This window comes from Carcharhinus amblyrhynchos, chromosome 7 (assembly GCF_965287045.1).
Source record: "Carcharhinus amblyrhynchos chromosome 7, sCarAmb.v2.hapA, whole genome shotgun sequence".
Taxonomy (NCBI): domain Eukaryota; kingdom Metazoa; phylum Chordata; class Chondrichthyes; order Carcharhiniformes; family Carcharhinidae; genus Carcharhinus; species Carcharhinus amblyrhynchos.
The window spans coordinates 17,373,822-17,401,129 of NC_137330.1; the positions used below are offsets into that span (position 1 = coordinate 17,373,822).

The 27,308-nt window shown below is 43.2% G+C and overlaps 1 protein-coding gene across 4 annotated transcripts in view; it reads left to right on the forward strand.

Moving 5' to 3' along the window:
- Positions 1-27,308, forward strand: part of LOC145344813 (uncharacterized) — a 1,415,987-nt gene that overhangs the window by 817,611 nt on the left and 571,068 nt on the right. For all 4 annotated transcript variants that reach the window (XM_080191980.1, XM_080191983.1, XM_080191981.1 and 1 more), the window contains one exon: positions 26,225-26,478. In XM_080191980.1, coding sequence (XP_080048106.1) covers positions 26,225-26,478 — 254 coding nt within the window. The remainder of the gene's footprint in view (positions 1-26,224; positions 26,479-27,308) is intronic.

Consider the following 27,308-nt stretch of genomic DNA (forward strand, 5'->3'; position numbering starts at 1 on the left):
CAGCTACAGACCCATTATTTCCATTGTTTACTCCTACTGGCTGTAGGCCCTGTGATTTCAGCAGAGTTACAGACCGGCCATTCAAATGTCTACACTGCCTGCTCAGATTCTCTTGGCTGTTGTCTCATAGGTTTTGGAGCCTATGAGAGCCCCACCAAAGACTGCTTCACTTTGACCTGTGCAAGACACAGTATTGGCCATCAGGACAGGAGGCAGCGTTGGGCACCTGAGTGAGGCAGGACAAACAAGCAGAAGTGCTCCAAGCAGAATCCTCTTTTCCAAGGCCACTATATTCTTCCCTCTCATAGAGCTCATAGTATAGGGGCTAGCTCATAGAACCCTACAGTGCAGAAAGACGCCCTTCGGCCCATCGAGTCTGCACCGAACACAATCCCACCCAGGCCCTACCCCCATAGCCCTACATATTATACCCACTAATCCCTCTAACCTACACATCCCTGGACACTAAAGGGCAATTTCTTAGCATGGCCAATCAACCTAACCTGCACATCTTTGGACTGTGGGAGGAAACCAGAGTACCCGGAGGAAACCCACACAGACACGAGGAGAACGTGCAAACTCCACACAGACAGTGACCCGAGCCAGGAATCGAACCCAGGACCCTAGAGCTCTGAAGCAGCAGTGCTAACCACTGTGCTACCGTGCCACCCTACCTTCCCTGATAATAATAAGCTCACATTGCACTTCATTGAAGCACTCAAGGGCTGAGGTTTTCGATGTTCTGTTTAAGATGCCATTTTCAGTATGCAGATCATTGAGGGTATACAATCTCTGCCAGGCTGATGGTAGAGATCTCTGCCAGGCTGATGCTCCAAATGTAGGCAACAGCATGAGGGCCAGAGACATCATGGCACTCACGCCAGTGACAGCCTCTGGTAAACTCTTGTAAGCTGTATGGCTGAGAGCACCAAACACCTGCACCAGAATTGTTATCTTTGCCAATGACCTCTGGGACCCTGTATCTGCGCTCAGCGAAACAGAGTTTGGAGGCTCTAATTGTGGGGACCAACTGTCTCCACTGTTGTATGTGGTCCGCATTTGTTCCTACTCACTTGTGAAGTGTGAGACACCATGGGGCAGGAATTCCCCACAAGCTTTGGATCATGATGTCAGGTTTAAATGGGGGTCAGAATCTAGGGAGCAGTCAACTGGCAATGATTTCTGTTGAACTGGCCAATTAATAGCCAATTAAAGTTGACAGGTTCACTCTTGAGGATGACAAGCCAACAGGCAGACTGTCTTTCCAATTAAAAGAGAAGAGAAAGGGTGCTTGAAGGCACTGGGTCTGATCTGGTGGCCCCATTTAGCTGCAGGTGCAAATCCCATAACGGTCGCTAAATCACACAGGTAGCCAAAAACTGTTTGAGATCCCCCCCTGTTCCTTGTCCCTGTGAGGGCATGAACCTGATTTCCTATGATTTAAATAAATTATAATTAATGGATTTGACATTGTAGTGTGCGCCCACTGTATATCCTTCCCCTGCTCTGGTGTGCGTGACTTCATGCTGGCGGGAACCACTACTATTTCTTAAAAATGAAAACCAGCCTTGATGGCCAAGCTAGGGGTGGCCGGGAGATTTGAGAAGTGTAACATGGTTAAACACACTTGTGCAGCTACAGATGCTTTATTTCCATTGTCTACTCCTGCTGGGACAGATAGGGCTAGGCAGTGCTCCCTGGCGATGACCCATGCTAAGAGGAAGAGTCAGCACAGAGTGCTGTTAAATCAGGCAAGAAAAGGCATCTGTGAAACCAGTGAGATTTACACAGCTTTTCTCACCTGATTCAACAACTGCAATTTTTGGAAGGTTGTTTCTAATTCTAAGCCTGTTTCCGTCAAGGACAGAGTCTCAACAAAAGTAATGCAAACACAATAATACAGAAATTAATATTGTGAAAGAGCGACAAAGCCCCAGGATCAGACAATTTCCACCCCAGAGACTTAAAAGTAAATGAGAACATTGAAGAGTTATATTTAGAGCATCTGCAAAGTTACCTTAATCTGAACACTGTTCTGTTGGATTGGGACATCGTGTATGTTACTCTACTGTTTAAGAAAGGTGAGGGAAAAAAAATCTGTTGGCAAATTAGTGGGGTAAATACCTGGGGTCACAGATAAGGGCCTGTGCGGGATCCCCTGTCGGAGAGTCAGTGCTCAATGGGCTAAATGACCTCCTTTTGCACTGTTGAGATTCTAAGATACTATACAAGCCTCTGATTAGATCACACCTGGAGTACTGTGAGTGTTTCTGGACCTCACATTTTAGAAAGCAGATTGGCCTTGGAGAGAGAGCAGCATAAACTCACCAGAATGACACTTAGATTTAAACAGAGAGCTTATACAGTTTGTTTACCTGGAAAATAGAAGATGGGGGGTGATTTGAGACAAGTCTTCACAATCAAAGGAAATGGAGTGAAAATATTTCTGCTAGTTAGCAAAAGATGAGAGCCCATCCTTTCAGGAGTAAAATGAGGAGAAACACAAAGGGTAGGAGAATTTTGGACATCTTTTCTGCAAGTAATTGATCAAATATTAATTTTCATTATGTTTTTTTTGTTAGTTCAAGCATATGGGGAAAAGGATCTGCCATCAGCTCGTTGAAGGCTTATGCATTAAATGGTCTACCCGTGCTCATATTAAAGGGGCTATTTTACCATTTTGATTTAAGTGATGAATCTGGGTGCAATTAAGATCTGACTTGGAAACTTGTTTTCAGGTGCCCCCATATGCATTTCGCCTGAAACAAAAGCCGTGAGTCTGAGTCGCGCTATGGGCGGGGCTGATCACACCCGAAACACTGCAGCTCCAACTGGAGCCTTCTACTGCGCATGCGCAGTAAGAAAAAAGTGAAAAACGCTCCTCTACCACATCGTTCCTGGGTTGCAAAAAGCAGATAAAGTGGCCCGGGAGCGGTGACCCCCACAGATAGTGCCCCACCCTCAGAACATAACTGTCATCTTTATTCACCACCTACTCACCACTACCCAGACTAATCGCAATCCTGCTTCCACCCCACCAATCGCCTGCAGAGTGGCGGCGGACCCTCCCTTCCCCCGCCTCACCGATCACCCACAGAGTGACAGCACATCCCACCCTGCCCCTGCCCCTGCCGCCCCACCCCACCCACCTCCCCACACCAGGGAACCATCTGGCTCGGCTCTACAACCCCTCCCACTTCCGTCCCCCCTCCTCCCGTCCTCCTTATCAGAGAACCATTTGGCCTATCTCCTCCCGTCACCCCACCAGAGGATGATCGGGCCTCCTTTCTCTCCCCACCCCCTCTCCTCCCCCAAACCAGAGATACCTCTGACGCACCCCCCCCTGTCTCCCCCCACCAGAGAGTGATCTGGCCTGCCTTTCCCCCACCACCACCACCACCTCCACCTCCATCACCGATTCTTCAGAGGTAAGTTCAGAGTCTCCAACAGCTCTATCTGACTCAGAAGCTGGAGAGCCCGAAACAGACCTTTGCCGAGCACATCTGTTTCGTGCCAAATCTGGGCGGGTAAACATGATGGTCAAGGGGGAAATGGAGGTAAGGTTGGGCGCCCAGCTCATTAGGTCTGGTTCGGGCCTGTTTCGGGCACGATTCCATTCGTGGCCAGTTTTGGGCCTTGGTAAAGTGGGCATCTGCGCGAACACAGGCGTGGATCACAGTAACCGCCTCATGTCCAACTTTACCAAGTTTTTACGCCGGACGCACTGGTAAAATCGGGCCCTAAGTTTCCTAAAGTATATTTATTAGTGCCACAAGGAGACTTTCATGAACACTGTGACACTGAAGTTACCGTGAAAAATCTCCAAATCGCCACACTCTGGTGCCTGTTCGGGTACACTGAGGAAGAATTGAGCATGGCCAATGCACCTAACCAGCATGTTTTTCGAACTGTGCAAGGAAACCGAAGCACAGACAGTGACCCAAGCCAGAAACGGAACCCAGGTTCCTGGCACTGTGAGGCAGCAGTGCTAACCACCGTGCCGCTCTGTATTGCTGCTGAGTTGTGTCTGAAGATCTTCTCTCTGACTTGGCACTGTCCTTTTAATTGATTGAACTGAATAGACTGCTGCAGGTCAGCATCATGCCCTCTCGTTCCAAGTGTTTGGAAAGCCCAACAGTCAGATATGAAGGCAGTGGCTGTATTAAAAAAAAATTCAAGTAATTGCTGAAATCCCTGTGGCCCTGGCATGTTTCCTGACTCTCCAGCTGCATGTGCCTTGGCACGTGTGTCAAATCAAGGAAGTTATACTAAATTGTTATGCAGGGCTGATTATGTCTCAACTTGGACTACTGTAACCATTCCTACACACATCACATTTGGAAGGATGTGAAGATCTTCAAGTGGAGAGGAGATTTATCAGAATGTTATCATGGATGAAAGACTTTCGTTACATGGAGAGATTAGGGAAGCTGGGATTATTTCTCTTGGAGCCAAGAAGGTTAAGAGAAGATTTGTTATATGTTGGAAGTTCTGAAGCACTCTATTAAAGTGCTTCAGAAGGAGGGAACCATGTCCTGTGGCAGAATGGTGCATAACCAGAATGTATAGATTTAAGATCATTGGCAAAAGACCCAGAGGAAACATGAGGAAACCTTTTTTTTAAAATGCAATGAGTTGTTATGAACTGAAATAGCAAGCCTGAAAAGTTAGTGGAAGCGGGTATCTGAAAACAAAAACATTCGTGGGCCAATGGGGTAAGTGCAAAGGCATGGAATAATTGGATAGCTCTTTCAAAGAGCTGGTGCAGGCATGATGGGCCTAAGAACATAATAAGAATGTAACAACTAGGAGCAGGAGTAGGCCATTTGGCCCGACAAGCCTGCTCCACCATTCAATAAGATCTTGGCTGATCTTTTTGTGGACTTAGCTCCCGCCCACTCATCATAACCCTTAATTCCTTTACTGTTCAAAAATTTATCTATCCTTACCTTAAACACATTCAGTGAGGCAGCCTCAACTACTTCACTGGGTAGGGAATTCCACAAATTCACAACCCTTTATATGAAGAAGTTCCTCCTCAACTCAGTCCTACATCTGTTTCCCCCTAGTTCTAGTTTCACCCGCCAGTAGAAACAACTTCCCTGCTTCTATCTTATCTATCCCCTTCATAATCTTATATGTTTCTACATGATCTCCCCTCATTCTTCTGAATTCCAATGAGTATACCCCAGTCTACTCAGTCTCTCCTCATGAGCCAACCCTCTCAACTCCGGAATCAACCTAGTGAATCTTCTCTGCTCAGTGCCAGTATATCCTTTCTCAAGTAAGGAGACCAAAACTGTGCACAGTACTCCAGGTGTGGCCTCACCAGCACCTTATACAGCTGCAACATAATCTCGCTGTTTTTAAATTCCATCCCTCTCACAATGAAAGACAAAATTCCATTTGCTTTCTTAATTACCTGCTGCACCTGCAGACCAACTCCTTAAGATTCCTGCACAAGGACACCTACGTCCCTCTGCAATTTTTACCATTTAAATAATAGTTCATTTTGCTGATATTCCTACCAAAATGGATGACCTCACATTTACCAACATTGTACTTCATTTGCCAGACCCTCACCCACTCACTTAGACTATCTATATCCCTTTGCAGATTTTAAGCGTCCTCTGCACACTTTGTTCCTCTATCCATCTTAGTGTCATCTGTGAATTGTGACACATTATATTTGGTCCCCAACTCCAAATCATCTCTGTAAATCATAAACAATTGTGGTCCCAACACTAATCCCTGAGGCACACCATTAGTCACTGATCACCAACCAGTAAAACATCCATTTACCGCCTCTCTTTGCTTTCTGTTAGTTGACCAATCATCTATCCATGCTAATACACTACCTGTAACACTGTGCACCTTTATCTTATGTAGCAGTCTTTGGTGCGGCACCTTGTCAAATGCCTTCTGGAAATCCAGATACACCACATCCACAGATTCCCCATTATCCACTGCACGTGTAATATTTTCAAAAAATTCCACCAAATTAGTCAAAGATGACCTGCCCTTCATGAACTCATGCTGCATCTTACCAATGACTCAATTTATATCCAGATATCTCGCTACTTCTTCCTTGATGATAGATTCATGCATTTTCCCTACTACAAAGTTAAGTTATCCGGCTTATTGCTACCTGCCTTTTGTCTAATGCCTTTTTTTAAACAGTGGTATCACATTTGCTGTTTTCCAATCTGCGGGAGCCACCCCAAAGTCCACTGAATTTTGGTAAATTGCCACTAGTACATTTGTTGTTTCTCCCGCCATCTCTTTCAGTATCCTGGGATGCATTCCATCAGGACCAGGAGACTTGTCTACCTTTAGCCTCATTAACTTGCCCAACACTACCTCTTTCATGATAATGATAGTTCTCACCTGCCAAAGCCTTCTTGTCATCAATTTTTGGCACGTTATTTGTGTCTTCCACTGTGAAGACCGACACAAAATACCTGTTCAATGCCTCAGCCATTTTCTCATTTCCACTTATTACATCTCTCTTTTCATCCTCTAAAGGACCAATGTTTACTTTCACCAGTCTTTTTCATTTTATACATTTGGAGAAACTTTTGCTAACTGTTTTTATATTTTGAGCTAGTTTACTTTCATAATCCATCTTACCTTTCTTTATAGCTTTTTTTGTGGCTTTCTGCTGACCTTTAAAGAATTCCCAGTCCTCTAGGTTCCCACTAATCTTTGCCACTTTGCATGCATTTTCTTTTAATTTGATACCCTCCTTTATTTCCTTAGATATCCATGGCGGATTATCTCTTTTTCTACAGTCCTTCCTTATCACTGTTATATACTTCTGCTGAGCAGTGTGAAAAATCGCTTTGAAGGTCCTCCACTGTTCCTCACATGTCCCACCATAAAGTTTTTGCTCCCAGATTACCTTAGCCAATTCCCCCCTCATCCCTTTATAGTCTCCTTTGTTGAAGCATAAGGCACTGGTATTGGATTTTACCTTATCATGCACCATCTGTATTTTAAAGTCAACCATACTGTGATTGCTTCTTCCAGGAGGATTCCTAACTGAAAGAACATTAATTCTTCCCATCTCATTACACAGCATCAGATCTAGGATAACTTGTTCCCTTATCGGTTCCATTGCATACAGTTCAAGCAAGTTATTGCAGACACATTCTATGAACTCCTCGTCAAGCCTGCCTTGACCAACCTAGTTTGACAAATTGATATGTAGATTAAAATCTCCGATAATAATTGCTAAATGATAAAAGGCCTCCTTCTGTGCTGTATCGCCATACGATTCTATAATATGGATTGGTGTGTCCAGACTGCAGCTTTGCAGGAATTCATGCACACAGGTTAATCATTCCCAGAGGACATTTTGTGCATTTGAATACATTAACCTCTCAATAGATCAAATCCAGATTTAGAAGGGCCAGCACATCTTTTGGCATGGTGTGGTATCAAACCCTGCTCCAGGAATTGACCCTATATCTAGGCTGACATTTCATTGCAGCACTGAGGGAATGCTGCATTGTTGATGCTCAATATATCAGCAGCGTTTTCTGATGAATCTTAGAGTGCTCCTGGCACTGGCTGAGCAGCAACCATAATGATAACTTCCCAAACACCACTGACACTTCAAACCTCTCCAGGTTCTAAAACTAAATTGACCGTGAGCTACTTGCAGCGATATAGGACAGGTTTGGAGCAAGAGCTTGAGAGTTGGAGAGGTTTCGAGAGGGAAATTCAGAGCACAGGGCCTTAGAAGTAGAAAGCATGGTCACCTATAATGCAATGATGAAAATTGAGGATGAGCAAGATGCCAAAATTGGATGAATAGAGATATCTTGGAGAGTTATGGAGCGCAGAAGACGAGAGTTAAATTTGAAATGGGTTAGTTTCCAGTCAGAAATACTAGGCTGCAGTTTCTGTTCGCAGTGTACCCTGCATTCTTGCCTCTAATTGCACTTGAAGTTGCACTGGTTTTCAAAATTGACATTATGGTTCATGTTTCTTAATTAATTAATTTACATAATTAACATTGTCAATTCTTTGTAGCCAGCACAAATGGGAAGCACAATACAAATTAGTTGTTTTTCTGTCTTCAGATATTCATTTAAGAGAAATAACCAAGTGTAATTTTATTAATACCGTTCAGAATACTGCTTATCAGAAGCATTTTTAGTAAGTGATCACTTAATGCTTAATCATTGGCAATGATAGCTACATATAATACTAGTCAGTTTCTTAATTGAATATTTTTCATATTTAAAAACTTTGTTCATGGGATGTGGACATTGCTGGCTAACTCTACCTATCTCTAATTGCCCTTGAAAGGTGGAGGTGAGCTGCTGTTTTTGAACTGCTGCAGTCCATGTGGTGTAGGTGTGCCCACAGTGCCGTTAGGAGGGAGTTTCACGATTTTGACCCAGCAATGGTGAAGGAATATCAATATATATTCAAGGTCAGGGTAGTGAGTGACTTGGAGGGGAACTTGCAGGTGGTGGAGTTCCCATGGATCTGCTGCCCTTGTACTTCTAGATGGTAAAGATTCCACATTTGGAAGATGCTGCAGGAGGAACCTTAACAGGTTTCTGCATTGCATCATCCTGATAGATTCGTAGAATCCCTGGTGATTTAAAAACTAGGGCAGCACAGTGGCACATTTGTTAGCACTGCTGCTTCACAGCACCAGAGACCTGGGTTCAATTCCCAGCTGTGGTCACTGCCTTTGTGGGGTCTGCACATTAGAACATAGAACATAGAACATTACAGCCCACGAGTTGCGCCAATCACATCAACACCTACCAATCTATAGACCTATCTATAACCCCCAATCCCATTAAATCCCATATACTCATCCAGAAGTCTTTTAAAAGACCCCAGCGAGTTCGTCTCCACCACCACTGACGGCAGCCGATTCCATTCACTCACCACCCTCTGAGTGAAAAACTTACCCCTAACATCACTTCTGTACTTGCCACCCCGCACCTTCAATCTGTGTCCTCTCGTAGCGACCGTTTCAACCATTCTCCCCATGTCTGCATGGGTTTCCTTCAGGTGCTCTGGTTTCCTCCCACAGGCCAAAGATGTGCAGGTTAGGTAGACTGGCCATGCCAAATTGCCCCTTAGTGTCCTGAGTTGCATTGGTTAGAGGGATTAGCGGGGCAAATATGTGGGAATACAGGGATAGGGCCTAGGTGAGATTATTGTAGATGCAGACCTGATGGGCCAAATAGCCTGCTTCTGCACTGTAGGGTTTCTATGATTTTTAAAACTTGGTAAGTGCTGTCTAAGGAGACTTGATTAGGTGTTGCAGTGTATCGTGTAAATATATTGCTATTTTCCATCAATGGTGGAGGGAATGAATGTTGAAGGTGTTGGATGGGGGGCAATCAAGTGGGACTGCTTTGTCCAGGATGTGTGAAGATTCTTGAGTATTTTTAGAGCTGGACCCATCCAGGCAAGTGGAGAGTATTCCATCGCTATTGTGACTTGTGCCTTGGAGATGATGGACAGGCTTTGGGGAGTCCAGAGGTGAGTTAATCTGCAGAAATCCCACCTTATGATCTGCTTTTTGGGCTGTGGTATTATATGGTTGGTCCAGTTCAGTTTGTGTGGAGGCCCAGCAGAACATAAGCACACCTGCAGCCTGGGAGGCAAGTGAAATTCAATAAAGCAAAATGTGAGGTGGTTTAATTTGATAGGACAATGAGGAGACTAATTATTCCTTGGAAGGTAAGAGACTAAATGGGATATAGCAGCAAAATAATCTCGAAATACAAGAGACATACAAGTAGCTACACAAATTAATAAGGCCGCAAGAGTGTAAATAAATGACTGAGACTCACTTTTAACAACAATAGTAATAAATTAAATGTATGTGGAACGTTAATTGCATCACATATACACTACTGTGCTTAATTCTGCCCTCTGTATTCCAGAAGGAATAATGACGCGTTGGGGAGAGTGTAATTCAGGATTTACAATATTTTTCACTAGAATTTTTAGAATGCAATTATCTGCAAACTTTGAACTGACTGGTGCTTTCACTGGTAAAGAAGAGACATTTATAGGGTTTTTAAAAATGGTTTTGCATTTGATTTATTAATTCCTTGTAACAATACAGTAAAAGGTAGAGGTATGGAGCTATCCCCATTATCAGTCTTATCATGTTAGTGCCACACTGACTCTGGGTCAAGGTCATATGCATTCTTATATCATTGTGTGGATGGTACTGTACACTGTCCCATATCAATCTTATTTGTGCCAGACCCTAGTATTGTACCTTCCCCCAAGTCTTTAGAGTTACTTGAGTCCTACCTTGTTCTAAGCATTTACCTTTATAGTTGCAACCTATATGATATTATTACAGTGTTAGCATTAACAACATTCTCAGTGCCCTATCTCCAGTGGGCACCCAGTGGTTGGTATGTCGACCAGCTGTCCCAACATCGTAGTTGGAGGTAGAGATTTCTCAGACTGTTGTTCATTCTTTGGTACCCCTTGCACCGGAGGTACCATGTGGTCCAGTGGGCAGCAGGTAGGTTTGGTGATTGGGAACTTTCCTGGACCTGGAATGATAATGGGCAAACCTGCTCCACGACAAGACATTGAAATGAAATGTGAATACTCTTTCATGTTCGAGCACTCAGGACCGTGCTGTTCCAGCTGGCTGGTGAGAGTAATCTTGTCATCCTTCAGCATCTGGCAGAGATCCATGGCTACACAGGGTCCCTGTTCAAGAGAAAGAGAAGCTGGTTCTGGATAGCATACATGAGCTGAAAATTTATTGCTGCTCCATGGTGTACTCTTTCCATTGATTGGTGTTTTCTTAGCATAGTATAATTCCTCAGTGCTGCCTTTGTAGTGCACATTTTGTACTTCACCAATTGTTTCTGAACCTGAGTACTTCAACCTTTAATTGTCATTCTGTGTTTGATTTACATCTCTTTGTATATCTCTTTGAAGAAACAATGTTTTTCCAAAGTTCTTCTCCAAATATTCAATTGTGTCCTTCAACACTGAAGTCCTAGTCTTGTACCTCTTGTCTTTCTCCTGGAGTATTGGACAGTCCTGAATCTTCTCTAAAAACTTGTCAGTTCAGTCGCACTAACTCATTTTGTTTCACTTTGTAATGTTCCTGAGAGATTGTTATCTTGTGTGAAGGTCCCTCAAAAGATTATATTTTCATTGTGAAGCACAAGTATTTCATCTTGAGTTCTCTTGTTGCGTTAGAACATAGAACATAGAACATTACAGCGCAGTACAGGCCCTTCGGCCCTCGATGTTGCGCCAACCAGTGGAACCAATCTAATGACCCTCTAACTTAAACTATTCCAATGTTATCCATATGCCTATCCACTGACCATTTGAACGCCCTTAAAGTTGGTGAGTCCACAACTGCTGCAGGCAGGGCATTCCACGCCCTTACTACCCTCTGAATAAAGAACCTACCTCTGACATCCGTCCTATAATTACCACCCCTTAATTTAAAGCTATGTCTCCTTGTGTTAGCCATCACCATCCGAGGTAAAAGGCTCTCACTGTCCACCCTATCCAATCCTTTGATCATCTTGTGTGCCTCAATCAGGTCACCTTGTAACCTTCTTCTCTCCAATGAAAATAGCCTCAAGTCCCTCAGCCTTTCCTCATAAGACCTTCTCACCATACCAGGCAACATCCTGGTAAACCTCCTCTGCACCCTTTCCAATGCCTCCACATCTTTCTTATAATGCGGCGGCCAGAACTGTATGCAATACTCCAAGTGCGGTCGCACCAGAGTTTTGTACAGTTGTAACATGACCTCACGGCTCCAAAATTCAATCCCTCTACCAATAAAAGCTAACACACCATACGCCTTCTTAACAACCTTATCAACCTGGGTGCCAACTTTCAGGGAGCTATGCACATGTACCCTGAGATCTCTCTGCTCGTCAACACTACTAAGAGTCCTTCCATTAGCCCGATATTCTGCACTCCTGTTTCCATTCTGCTGTTCAACATGGTCTTTATTCCACTGCATTGCCGAAGGGTAATGGGCTGTTTTTGAGTCTGATTTTTTTCAACTTTTTCAACTTTTCAACTTGTTCAGCTCTTGCCTTCTCACTCTTGAGAATCACTATATAGGTTTGTCATTGCTGATTGTTCCAACACAACTTTTTCTGAAGTAGCATTTAATGTCTTTCTCAACTTGGGGCACATATTGGTTCATCAAAGAGTCTTTCAAGGTAATGAGGTCTGTGTGTTTTTTTGTCTGCTGTCATGTCTGGCTATATTTAAGGTTGAGTTCTTCCATCTCAACTTTGGGCAAACATTTTCTGATTGTATTTCTGCTTTATCTTACTCCAACTGGCAAGTGCATTTTCCACATCATTCACAGTTCTGGAAACATGAAATATTTTTAGTCTTTGTGCTCAGGATGCCCATAATAATATATTCATGCAACTTCTAGAGAGTTCTGAGTGTCAATGGCTCCCCACATTTTGTTTGTTCAGCTGTTGTCCTTTGTGTTTTCATCATTTTGTTGGTGGTTTTAATGCCTTTTATTAAGCTTTGAGCTGTCCTCAGCATGAAGATTTAAAATATTCATCAAAGGCTGTTAACAATTCCTCACAGCTGGTTTCTGATTCATCAATACATTACATTAGGGCAATTTAATTTGCAAGATCACCAAAGCAGTTTTAAAGAAAAGAACATTAACCTGGGCTACCTCTGCTTTTTATAGTGAGGCCTGATATACTTCGGTAAATGTGAAAAGTCAAGGATGCCAAATGCCCTGGTGGTTTTGGGTCTAGGTTTGGTCCAAATTGATCTGGTGAGTTGGATTTTTGACCCATGATGAAGATGTGTGGGAGCTTGCAGGCTTCCAAGAAAGCACATCTGTTCACTGCAGAACCAAGGATTTCTGGCTTTGGCAGGCTACACAAATGGCAGCAGAACACTTTAGGAAGAAGAATGCTGAGAAAATGCTGCCTGTGTCAATCGGCCTCCAACTTGATTCAATCAGCAATGTGGCTTCGTGAGCGATGAAGCATTTAACTGAACCATAGGCTTATTGTTTCAAGATTCAAATGGATGGAAGGTCCAGAGAGTTGAGTAAATTAATTACTATTTTTCTTCAACTCTCTGTGTCTTGAGGCTTGGACAGTAAGAAGTCCCACAACACCAGGTTAAAGTCCAACAGATTTATTTGGTAGCACTAGCCACTAACTTTTGGAGCGCTGCTCCTTCGTCGGATAAGTGGGAGTTCTGTTTACAAACAGGGCATATAAAGACACAAACTCAATTTATAAAAAAATGGCTGACAAAATTTACAAATTCACAATTTACAAAACATTGAGGCTCGGAGTCAAGGCTCAGGATTAATGCTGGCACTAATTCAAATGGCACTTCTGACTCAATTAGTAAACACGGCTTTTGTAGAATGGCTGCAGCCTGGAAATCAAAGGGATTTAGTTCACCCTTATGGAGTATGCATCCCACTTGCTGAAGCTGGACTTCCAAGAGAGATTTTGTGGCGTCTTCTGCTGCAGTAAAACCTCTGCCCTTTAGCATCCAGGTTCTTCTCTCTGAAGTTTTTTTTCTGATAATTTTTGTCAGAGTGTGTTGTTTCTGTTGGAAATTTCTTTCAGTTCAGAATCTATTGAAACTGTCCCTTTTCAAATCTTTGAGAATTCCAGTGAGGAGGGTTTTTGATCCAAGGCTTGACATCATGTTGGATGCTGTTGGTTGCAAAACCTGTGTGTTAAATAAGCCTTTGTAGTTTTCTGTATATTAACAGCAACTCTTAGTTAGTGACTTACAACAATGTTTAACTAAAGGTGCAGGATGGAGTTATCCTCGACCTTAACACATGTCTGGTCAAAATCACTCTCAGTAAGAAGTCTTACAAAACCAGATTAAAGTCCAACAGGTTTATTTGGTAGCACAAACCACAAGCCACAAGATTTCAGAGCGCTGCTCCTTCATCAGGTGACTCAAATGGTATATCGTTTTGGATACTGTTGAGGGCGATAGCCTGTCAGGGGGCGATACTATCAGCAGCCAGGCCTGTGACACCATAGCTGGTTCTGCTGTGGGACAGGGTCGGGCAAAGTGCAAGTGAGTAGTAGTAATAAGGGAATTGCTAGTTAGAGGCACAAACAGGCATTTCTGTGACTGCAATCGAAACTCCAGGATGGTGTGTTGCCTCCCTGGTGCCAGCATCAAGGACGCCTCTGAGCGATTACAGGACATTCTTAACGGGAAGGGTGAGCACCCAGAGGTCATTGTACATATTGGTACCAATGACATAGGTAGGAAAAGGGATGAGGTCCTGAAATGTGAAAATAGGGAGTTCGGCAGAAGGCTAAAGTGCAGGACCTCAAAGATAGTAATTTCACGACTACTACCGCTGCCATGCGCTAGTGAGAGTAGGAATAGGAGGATTAAGCAGACGAATGCCTGGATTGAGAGCTGGTGCAGGGGGCGAGGATTTAGATTTTTGGATCATTGGGATCTTTTCTGGGGAAGGGCTGACCTGTTCAAGAGGGATGGATTACATCTGAACTGGAGGGGGACTAACATCCTGGCAGGGAGATTTGCAAGAGCCTCTCGGGAAGGTTTAAACTGGTTTGGCAGGCAGGTGGGATCCAAAGCAAAGGGACACAGAGGAGAAGTTTGAGGACAGCATAGAACATAGAAGTACAGCACAGTACAGGCCCTTCAGCCCTCAATGTTGTGTCAAACTATGTCCAAACCCAAGATCAAGCTATCCCGTTCCCTATAATTCTGGTGTGCTCCATGTTAAAGAGAGCACATTAAGTAATAAAGGGAGTGACAGTAATCCTAGTGCCTGACAGATCAGGCAAAAACAAGACAGAGAGCAAGGAAGTCCAGATTAAATTGCATTTATTTCAATGCAAGAGGCCTGACGGGCAAGGCAGATGAACTCAGGGCATTGATGGGTACGTGGGACTGGGATATTATAGCAATTACTGAAACATGGCTAAGGGAGGGACAGGACTGGCAGCTCAATGTTCCAGGGTACAGATGCTATAGGAAAGATAGAACAGGAGGTAAGGGAGGAGGGGGAGTTGCACTTTTGATTAGGGAAAGCGTCACGGGCCGTACTGAGAGGGGGTATATCCGAGGGTTCGGCCATTGAGTCTATATAGGTAGAACTGAGAAATAAGAAGGGGGAAATCACTTTGACAGGGTTGTACTATAGGCCCCCAAATTGGGGGCAATTGAGGAGCAAATATGTAAGGAGATTACAGAAAGCTCCAGATAAAAATAGGGTGGTAATAGTCAGATATTTTAACTATCCCATCATTGACTGGGACAGCCACAGTATTAGAGGCTTGGGCGGAGAGAAATTTGTTGGATGTATTCAGGAGGAATTTTTCATTCAGTATGTGAATGACCAGACTAGAGAGAAGGCAAAATTTGAAGGGCCTGTTTCCATGCTGTAAACCTCTATAACCCTATCACTAAGTAAACAGTTTGCTTGATTAGCCATACATTTGTATTGCAGCATGGTTTACAGAACTTGCCTCCATTCCCAAGTCGTAAGTCGGGATGTTTGTTGGTGATTGGACAATGTTCAATACCATTTGAAACTCCTCATACTGAAGTTTCAAATACTTATTTGAAGTATTTGAAAAATACCCAAGTATTTTTTGAGTATTATCACGCCCACAGCCAATTAAGCGCCGCACATCCTTCTACCTCCCGAAGGACACTGTGAAGCGTTTGCACATCAGCAGCTACACGAAGGCCAGTGAGGTGATCAAAGCACTCCTCAACGGATTCATGATGGCGAATAATCCACGCAAATTCACCCTGTTTGAACTGGTCGAGAAAGATGATCAAGTTTACACTCGGAAGCTTTCTGATGATGAGCACCCCTTATACTGAAGCACTTGGTGTGCATTTGCAGCAAGACTTGGACAGTATTTAGGCTTGGGCTGATAAATGGCTCATAACACAGAACCCAAGCAACCATCAGGCAATGACCACCTACAGCAACACGGCATCTAACTGTGCACCATTGACATTCAATGGCATTATTATTGCTGACTTCCCCGCATCATCAACAGCCTGGGCTTACCATTGACTAGAAATTCAACTGGACAAATCATCTAAGTACTGTGGCTACAGGTCAGAGACTGGGAATCCTGCAGTGAGAAACTTACGTCCTGGCTCCCCAGAGCTCATCCACCATCAAACTGTCAGTATTCCATTCAGGAGTGTGATGCCATGCATACTATTTGCCTGAATGCGTTTGCTCCAACAACACTTAAGAAGCTCATCCCCATCCCAATCAAAGCAGCCCACTTAATTAGCACCCCATCCAGCACCATATACACTCGTTCGCTACACCACAGATGTCACAGTGGCAGTAGTGAACACTGTCACAGGGCTGGTGTTCCCCTCATGGCAGCAGTATGGCACCATGGTTAGCACTGCTGCCCCATAGTGCCAGAGACCTGGGTACGATTGTGGCCACTGTCTGTGTAGGAGTTGCACGTTCCCTCCCCTTGTCTGCACGGGTTTCCTCTGAATGCTCTGGTTTCCTCCCACAGTCCAAAGATAGAACATAGAACACCACAGCACAAACAGGCCCTTCAGCCCACAAGTTACACTGATCACATCCCTACCTACCAAGCCTATCCATAACCGTCAATCCCATTAAATCCAATGTACTCATGAAATCTCATGTACTCACATTAAATCTCATGTACTCAAAGATGTGCTCTTTAGGTGGATTAGCTATGTTAAGTTGCCCCTTAGTGTCTGAAGATGTGCAAGTTAGATGAATTAGCCACGGTAAATGTAGGGGAGGTTATGGGGATAGGGCAGGTGGAGGGCCTGGGTAATATATTCTGTCAGAGAGTTGGTGCAGAATCAATGGACCAAATAGTATCATAGCGTAGAAGGAGTCCATCAGATTGATGCATTGCAGAAATCTCACAAGGCTTCTTCTATAGCATCTTCCAAACATGGTATCACTGCCACCTAGAAGGGCAAGGGCAGATGATGCATGGGAACATCATCACCCGCAAGTTTCCTCAAAGTTGTACACCATCCTGACTTGGAAATATAGCACAGTTCCTTCACTGTTGCTGAGTCAAAATCCTGGAACTCCCTCCCTGACAGCTTTGAGAGCATTGTGGATGCACCTACACCACAGCAATTGCAACAGTTCATAAAAGCAGCTTACCACCACCTTCTCAAGGCAATTAAAGATGGACTTGCCAGCGACAATCGTCTCCCAAGAGTGAATTTAAAATAAACTTCAGGTAACATGCAATACTAGAGAGCACATTTGTGTTTGATACATGACCAAAATATAATGTGGTAAGGCAGGATGCAGCGAGATGAATGTTTATCGACAGATTTTCACCACTTCTAAGAAATGGGAATGACATCTCAGAAAACAAATCAACCATATTTGTACAATAAATTACCATGCAATGTTTGTGAGCACATCATAGGTTAATTTTCTTTTTTCTACCTAGACTTTCGTATCACAATATTGCAATATTTTCACCTGGCATGCAATAAATTTGACCAGATGTCCGTTATGAATGTTGATGAATTGCCAGCCAAGACTCTCTGCCTTTGCACATATTTATTTATAAGTTTGATCAAAGCCAATGGAGCCCGACCTGCCAAAATAACAAATTGGCTATATTAACCTAAATCATGTTTTGCCATGGTTCTAAATTACTTTTCCCTCAGCAAATATTCAAACATCATTCATTATAATTCAAATGCCCAAAAACTCTATTCGTATTAACGGTATAGTGCCTCAATGTAGTAATCAGGTGAAAGATTTTTTTACCCAGAGTGAGAGCTAATGTTCATCTAAATGAGGTAAGGTGTTTGAAATATGCATTCTTATCCATCACCGTGTGCCAGATTTGGAGTGCTCGTGTTTGGTGATCATTGGCATCACTGTGGATGTAATTCTGAATCCTTTGGTTAACAGTGGACACCAGAATTGATTGTCTAGATGACAATGGTACGTGAAAATAAGAACATAGAAATGGTCAGAAAAACCTGAAAGCTAATCATCCCAAAGATGATGCTATTTAATTGTCTTCTCCACTTGCACAAGCTGTCCTTCTCACAATGCCTTGCCTTTCAATAGTGCCATTTTGCAGGAACATGGTGACTAATTTGAAACGAACAAGGTCAAATGGGAATGTGCTACTGACTAGATAATCTGCTTTATTGATAGTTGAGGGATGAAAATTGGCCAGGCCATCAGCTCAGCTTCTGCTATGATTTGGCATCTTTTATGTTAGTCTGAGTTGGTGCATAGGACCTTTGTTTAATGTCCCCTCTGCAAGACGGTTCCTCTGACAGTGCTGCATTCCCTCAGTACTGCATTGTGATGTCTTTCAAGATCAGGCTTGTCCAACCCTTGTGGTCTCTGACCCCTCCAAACTCAACCTTCAGGATCTTACAGGTTTTGATCAACTTGCCTCATGCTCTTTTAAACTCCAGTAGATATAAGCCTAGCTTGTCCAATCTTTCCTTATAAACCAACCTACCTATTCTTAAACTGCTTCTAATGCATTTACAGTGTGCCTTAAATAAGGAGACCATTACTGTACACAATTTGCCAGATAGCCTCAACAGTGCCCTGTATAACTGAAGCTTAACTCCACTCTTAGTATTCATTTCCCCTTGCAATAAACAAAAACATTCTTTGTATTTCGGAAATCCAATGTTTCCAGTTTATCTTTTGCTCTCTCATTGAATTTAGCTGTTTTTCGTGGCAACTTATTGCATAGATCTGTCACCCTTTCCATAAGTTCCACCTGACTTCTCTTACTTTCTGGTAGCTTCCTAATGTTGTAAGCCTGATATTTGAACCCTGCACTTGAATGACACTTTGCCTGCACCAACTTTGTCAAACCCCTTCATAATCCTCAAACATGTCCCATTATGCATTCCAGGCGCACTATTGAGCTGCTCCTGCTGCAGCTTTAAAATCGGGAAAAGCATTGTATTTGTGTAAACGGAAACCAAACGCAACTGGCCCTGCATTAATATTTCATCTTGTTGGATGAAATGCGGAGAAAAGAGACACTAACTTTTGCTTTAAGCTTTGTTTGATCTTTGCTCATCCCAAAATATTTTACGACCAATAATGTATTAATACCTCCTGTATTAATACAGGAGGCATGACAGCTTAATTGCAACAAGGAGATCCCAGAGGCAGTAATGTGATGATTTTAAATGCACATCTTCGTGTAGTATTTCACAGAAACTTAAGACATTTCAGCAACTTTGCAGTCAGTGAAATACTTTTGAACTGTATGCAGTGTTATGATGCGATGTATCTTTAAGGGAAGCTGCTGTCCATGAATATCTACTATAAAACATGATGTAATGTATAACCCCACAACTCTGAGACAGAACAGTCATGTGTGCATAGCCACCCCGTTACCGTTGTCTATATATAGTCCTATCTTCAGCAAAAAAAACTCCATTATTGTTTTACTAAACCTTGCCAGATGATTGGTTTGGTTGCGATAAACAGAAGAATGCATTACTTGTTTACTTAACATATAAAAATGTGGAAATATTTGACATTGGCAGGTGTAATCTTGTAATGGATACATTTGTTTGTAATCAAACGTGTTTCTTAACTGCATTGAAGTGCACTGAGGATGAGATTGGTTAAATGTGCATTTTTCAGAATCTGATTCTTTCATCATTAACTTAGTGACCGCTCCAATTTCCCTTTTATAATTGCCTTTCGCAAATGTATTTCACTGTTTGTAAATGTCATAATGGATTTGCTTAATCCAACGCTGAGAGGAAATGGGCCTGCTTTTTGGTCAAATGCACAAACTTTACAAATTCAAAAACTTAATCTTGTTGGTTAAAATACTCAGAAATGTGTAGATTCACTCCTCGTCAAGCCATTAGCCTGCTTAAATCAATATTTCACAGCTGATCAGCGCCTTGATGCAGCCATATCTACCCAATGTTTTGGTAACCCTGAGTGACAGTGTGTGGTAAGGTTAATTCTGCTACACACTTCTTGAGATGTACATGCTAATGTGAACCAGTTTTAAAATGTTGACCATGTTAAATTCAAGAGGCATTTTCCCTTTGACATCTTATTGTTGGGAGATTACCCAAGTGTGGATTGCTGCTGTTTTATGAGATTACTTCAATCAATTAGATAAAGAGTGGCATTTCCGCTACAACACTTTGAAGTGTAATGAATGTGTGAGATGCAAGGTGTTTGAATGCATAGATAGATCAGTGGAAGTACTGCTGAATTTGAAAGGTGAAACTGCTCAACCTATTCTTCAAACTTTATTAAATTTTCAGTTGGAGAATCTCTTGTGTGTTTCTTCTTTCTGCTTTGGCCAGATGAATCTACAACAGTACTCTGCGGGCAGCTCCCTGTTGAGTGGCTGTGCCAACCAAAAGAAGTAATATCAAAAGAAGGATTATTGTCCATTCTTTCCAAAATTTTGCCTTTGTGTGTTTTGCCTTTGCCCACTTTGAGTTTATGATTTTCTCCTTTTCAAATTACATGGCCTCCTTTGATCCAGACAATGTCATAATAGAAACTTTAGCTTGGAGCCCTTGAAATACATCTCCTTAAGGTCACATTAAAGGAATTTATTATTTTCAAACTATAGGACCAGATGGTACCTACAGAGACAGTTTCAGCTGATCCCTGTCAGTATTTATGACCCCCATAAACCTCCTGATACAGCCTTTGCTTCTTGTCACCCTGAACCCCACCCTCATATTCTTTTATTCACTTCTCCCCAAGGTATACATCGAGTGTTTCAAACTCTCAGATTTTAATTTGATCACTTTCAAGCTTTCTCATCTGTACACTGGTGGCTAAAATTATCCTGTAAACTCCCTGAAGAATGAGCGATATGCATTTATAAACACTTCAGACCAAATGAAATATTTCTGAACTTTCATCACTGTTGTAATGTAGACAAGGTGCAGTTTTGTGCACTGGAAGATGCCACAATCTGTGCTGGATTAAATGGGTTGATGATCTTTTCAGATGTTGAGTGAGGGATGAGTATTGGGTAGTACTCCTCTGCTCTTCTTCGCACAATTCCACAGATCTTTTGCATCTACCTGCATTGGGGCCTCAGTTCAATGATTCATCTGACTGCCAAGAGTGTAAGTGACAGTTTAGACCACATGTTCAAGCTGGAAAAGTGGGACCTGAACTCGAAAACCAAGTGTACAACCCACCAAACCATGGCTAACATTTATTGAATGCCTGGTTTCCAATCAGTGAAACCAACATGAATTCCTGGCTCCCCAATGTCAGATTTAGAGGGGGTACCCTAAAACACACACTGGGAAATCTCTCTTGGACAATCGCAGGAACGTCAGATGTCCAGAAGTCCAAACCTAGCAATCCCATTGTGCTGGGAGACATCTAATGAAATGATTTAGTTTGCTAACTTTGGATTGTTCTGCTGGTTTCATAGCAGTAGTTATTCTGAAAGGGAAGAAATGAAATCACTTCTCACTTCAGTGTAAACACTCAGACCGAGCCCCACATTCCTGACACACAACCCCGAATTAACCCTCAGGGCATTCCTAAATTCCAATTCCCACCCACCCCCTCCCCACCACCCTGCCCAAGCCTGGATTTATCCACTCCCGCTCATGGACTTCCCTATTCCCGCTCACAGACTTCCCCTTCCACCTCATCCCTGGTCCCTCCAAACTCAATGCACCTACTCACTAGTCTGTCAGGTTCACTGGGCCCTTTAAACCAACTTGCTCTCCGGCAGCCAGTGTAACAAAAAGGGAGTGGTGGGCTCTCTGAGTTCATTGGAGCTGCACTGTTGTGTGATCTTTGGCGCCTCTTCTATTGTAAATCCCAAGCAGCTCCAGCCAGCAGAGGCTTCAATAAAACTGTCCAGAGCTTTAAACTCTTGTAATTCCAGTGGACCAGGACTTTATACCACTGTGTGGAAGTTAGGTCCATAGAGTATGAGGGGAGGAAAAGAAATTCTTCCAAAATTTTGCTGCTGTTAAGCAGAATGAAGTGAGGAGGCTGTGTGTAGGTTTGGCGTCCTTGGCTCTTTTGGATAGGACTGGCCTATGCATGGGCCACACTTTGCTTGTCATTGAAGTTGTACAAGACATTCTTAAGACCACACTTGGAATACTGTGTACAGTTCAGTTCACCCTCAGATAGAAAGGACATTAATAAACTAAAAAGAGTGCAGAAAATAATTTACTAGAATGCTACTGGGACTTGATGGCTTGAATTGTAAGGAGAGGCTGGATAGACTGGGACCTTTTTCTTTGGAGCGTAGAAGGCTGAGGGATGATCTTGTAGAGGTCTATAAAATAATGAGAGGCACAGATCAGCTAGACAGTCAATATCTTTTTCCCAAAGGTAGGGGAGTCTAAAACTAAAGGGCATAGATTTAAGGTGAGAGGGGAGAAATGCAAAAGTGTCCAGAGAGGCAATTTTTTCACACAGAGGGTGGTGAGTGTCTGGAACAAGCTGCCAGGGGTAGTAGTGGAGGCGGGTACAATTTTGTGTTTTAAAAAGCATTTAGACAGTTAATGGGTAAATTGGGTATTGAGGGGTAAGGGCCAAATGCGGGCAATTGGGATTAGCTTCGGGGTTTGAAAAATAGGTGGCGTGGACAAGTTGGGCCGGAGGGCCTGTTTCCATGCTGTAAACCTCTAAGGCTCTATGACTCAGAAGGCAGCTCAACTAACCATGAGCTGTCCTCATTGAAAATGGTTCCGGATCGAGGAAATTGTCTTCAGCACCGTTCACAACTACTGAAGCAGCCCATGTCCAAACGCAGCAAGGCCCTGGACAATATTCAGGCTTCAAAATTGGCAAAGTAACATGCACGTCACACAAGTGCCGGCAATGACCATCTCCAACCAGAGATGATCTACCCACCGTTCTTTGACATTCAGTGGCATTAGCTGAATCCCCCAGTACCAACATCATGGGGATTAACATTGACCAGAAACTGGACTGGACTAGCCATATAAATTCGGTAGTTCAAAGAGCAAGTAACCAACCTCCTGACTTCCCAAAGCCTGTCTACCATTTACAAGACATAAGTCTGGAGTGTGGTGGAACATCTCCACTCAAGAACCTCAACACCATCCAGGACAAAACAGCCCAATTGAGTTGCACCACTTCTACATTCATTCCCTCCACCACAGACGAAGAGGGAGCATTGTGTACCATTTTCAAGATACGCTGCAGCAAGGCTCCTGAGATAGCACCTTCTAAACCTGGAAACCCTACCACCTAGAAGGACAAGGGCAGCGGATGCATAAACCATGATTTGAAAGTTCCCCTCCAAGACACTCACCGTCCTGACTTGGAAATATGTCGCCGTTTTTTTCACTGTTGTTGCGTCAAAATCCTGGAACTCCCTCCCTAACACCGCATGAACTGCAGCAGTTCGAGGAGACAGCTCACCGTCATCTTCTCAAGCGTAATTAGGGATGGGGAATAAATGCTGGCCTGATCAGTGACGTTCACACCCTTTGAATGATTAAAAAAATGAATTTAAAGAAAACCCTGCATGGAACCGACAGAAAGCAAACGTTACACAATTGTGTACGTGTCCACCTTTGCTCTCTGTATTGACCCTTCTGAAAATCCAGTGTCTCAGAAGCAGCAAATGAACAGAAGAAGATAGTTGATTAATCCTCTCTGAATAGATCGGCCATTCGGTGAATTCATAGGTGGTGCCTGATCCAACTCCAGTTTTGCTCCAATAACTGAACATTCCTCCTGCTAATAAAACATGGATCAATCTCAGCTGTAAAGTTATCAATTAATCTAACATTAAATCCCATTTATAGAAGAGTCCTAACTTCTATCATCCTTTATATTTCCCATTATCACTCCAGAAAGCTCCAATTTTTAGATTTCAATCCTCAAAAGCTCCAATTTTTAGATTTCAGCCCTCAATATCCCAATCAGATAGTGCAGAATTGTTAGGGTGGGTGAGAAATTAGCACGCGCCATCAGAAGATGCCCCACAACTAGCCCCCATCTCTTGAACTCTCACTGCCATTTAATGTTCATTTGAGTATTTGTTGGCAATGGGTGAGACTTCGGACTGCCTAATCAGATTGGCCGATAGCTCTTTAACCTGACTGTGCACAATGCTGCAGTGGTCAGAAGTGTTACTGCAGCATTCTGCCTGGCACCAATTCAGCCCTGGAGATAGGAAGGTAGGGGACTCCCAGGATGGGGGGTTGCAGTGGGGAGAGGAGTAGTGATCATAGCATCAGGGGTTAGATTGGGTGGGGGGGGGAGAAGAGCTTGGAGCTCCAACATTCCCAGGGATGGGGGTGGGGAGGTTTGGGGGTGACGGGCGAAGGCATCCCGACTCCGAAAGTGTCACCCTGCCGAATTGAGGAAAAGCCTCATTGTCACTCTCCTACCCTGCCTGCAGCCGCTCCTGCTAAACATTGAGGCTGAATGGAATAAGAGCATCGAGTAGCCACCTGATGACTTTAATAGCAGGACAAACAGATTTCCCACCCCTGCTGGCCCGAGTGCATCTGGTTTGGATGCGCAGGTTACCCCTGAGGGGGAGAACGAAAACATCCGCTCATGTTTTCTGTCTATCTTCCCTATCTGTTCCTTTGATCTCCTGAAAGCTTCAACCAAACCACCCCTTATCCTTCCAAGTTCATTTGGGAGATTTTAGCCTCCACCTCCTTCTCTCTGGCCAGTTTATTTGGGGTTAAAATCCCTGTAATTTATGATTCCGTACTTTTATCTCATTCATTTGCCATTGGATTTCTGCCTGCAGTTTATTTCCACCATTTAGTAGTCAGAAACGTATCTCGACGTGTGTGACTGATCCCCTCGTTTTTCTAAAAATCTCAGTCTATATGGATTCTGTTACTGTCTCAATGGTTCTTTCTTGCTTACAGCCATTATGTGACTCCTGATTGACACAGCAACCCAATCCTCCCTTCTTCCTTCCCTATAATTTTCAGATACATTAGAAGCTGCAATATTTAACTGTCGATCATGTTTAGTCTATAACCATGGTTCTGTTATTCCCACTGCAATGTGTTTCCTGATGAATCTGTCACTTCCCATACCTCTACTTTGAGGCTAACGCTCTGTGCAATGCTCTGCAGGCATTTCAGAATACTTTGATTTTTTTTGCATTGCACTTTCATTTCTATCATGTCTTTTAGTCACCCTTTCTTATGATCTGTGCTGCGCATTAATACCATCGTAATTTCCTTGTCCACTCTCTCTCCATTTTAGTTTGCTTCTGTTTTTTAATATAATTTGCAGATATGAAGGACCCTATTGTCAGCTGGAGATACCTGAAACCTCTGCCCCTTTTTACTACTGTAGGTTCCTTTCTGTATTCCTATTTACCCTTAAATAACTTAGTTTGATAAATTAACAGCAAGTTACAGTCTCCAAGCTTGGAGACGAAAGAAGAACACTCACCAGCCACTGGCAGTAAAGGACAAAGAGAGTAGAGAGCAGAATCTCCTTCTCCTCTGTATAAAATTGACACTGCTTGGATCACTGTTCTTCCCCACACTACACTGCCTCTTCTACATTTACTGAATGCATTCACACAGTTGTGGAAGCGTCATAGAATCTCTACAGTACAGAAGAAGACCATTCAGCCCATCAAGTCTGCACTGACTCTTTGAAAGGACATCTTACCTAGGCTACCCTCTGCTCTATTTCTGTAAACCTATAGATTTTTGTGGCAATTCCACCTAACCTGCACACCTTTGGAGTATGGAAGGAAACCAGAGTACTTGGAGGAAACCCAGATGAGGGAAGAATGCCCAAAGTCCAAAGACATGCAGGTTAGTTCGATTGGCCATTTTAAGTTGCCCCTTAGTGTCCCAAGATGTGTAGGTTAGGGGGATTCATTGGGCAAGTGCCTGTGATTACAGGAATAGGACAGGTGGTGGGCCTGGGGAAGATACCCATTGGACAGTCAGTGCAGATGCAGACTTGATGGGCCTCCTTCTAGACTGGAGGGATTCCATGATTCCATGAATGTGCAAACTCTACACAGACAGTCACCCGAGGCCAGAATTGAACCTAGATCCACAATAGGTAATTCCTACAGAGTCTTGGATGTCTGCATCTTCAGGACAGGGATCAAATTGAAAGGAAAGAACCCATTAGCCAATGGCTTTATCCATACTTGTTTTTCCTATTGTGTTGAAGAACATGCCTGTTTTCTCCTAGGTGCGTATGCCCTCCCGGTTATACCGGAGAATTTTGTGACATCAACATAGACCATTGTGTTGGACACTTGTGCACTGAACATGGAACCTGCCGGGATCAGATATATAACTATACCTGCCACTGTATGATTGGATATGAAGGACTCTATTGTCAGCTGGAGACCAATGAATGTGAAAGCTCACCTTGCGAAAATGGTGCTACCTGCACAGATTTACTTGGTTATTTCTCCTGTCAGTGCACTGCAGGATTCACAGGTAGGCAGCTTTGACAATGTGCCATCTTCAATCTCTTCCTTTCGCAGAAACTTGTACATGGACTGCAAAAGCTGTCTGAAGTGACTGGGACAACAATGTGTACTTACATGGTGTATATTCACAGGAGTAATAGCAAATGAAATTTAACACTGAATCAGATTTTGCCATATTTGAAATGGCAAAAATGGCAATTACAATTCACCTCTGCCACCAGCAAACCTGCCACAAGAGGTCTATAAATTCTTGGCATGCATGATTGCAGATGGTCCCACGTCTTGGGTGGGACATAATGCAAATGCTTGCAACTGTGTGAAGCATCTCTTTGTTGTGTGGATTATTGAAAGTGGAATTTACTGTTTTATTTGAAGAGTCCTTCATTTGTTAATTAATGATTGAATTATGTTGATTGCAGTTGGCTTGTTACAGTAAAAGTATTACATAGAAGAGTACAGCACAGTACAGGCCCTTTGGCCCTCAATGTTGTGCCGAGCTATATCCGAACCCAAGATCAAGCTATCCTATTCCTTATCATTGTGATGTTCTCCATGTACCTATCCAATAACTGCTTGAAAGTTTCTAAAGTGTCCGACTCCACTATCACAGCAGGCAGTGCATTTCACACCCCAACCACTCTCTGAGTAAAGAATCTACCTCGGACATCCCTCCTATACCTCTCAACCTTATAGTTATGCCCCCTAGTAACAGCTACATCCAGCCAAGGAAATACTCTCTGCACGTCTACTCTATCTATCCCTCTCATCATCTTATAAACTTCTATTAAGTCACCTCTCATCCTCCTCCACTCAAAAAAGAAAAGCCTCAGTTCCCTC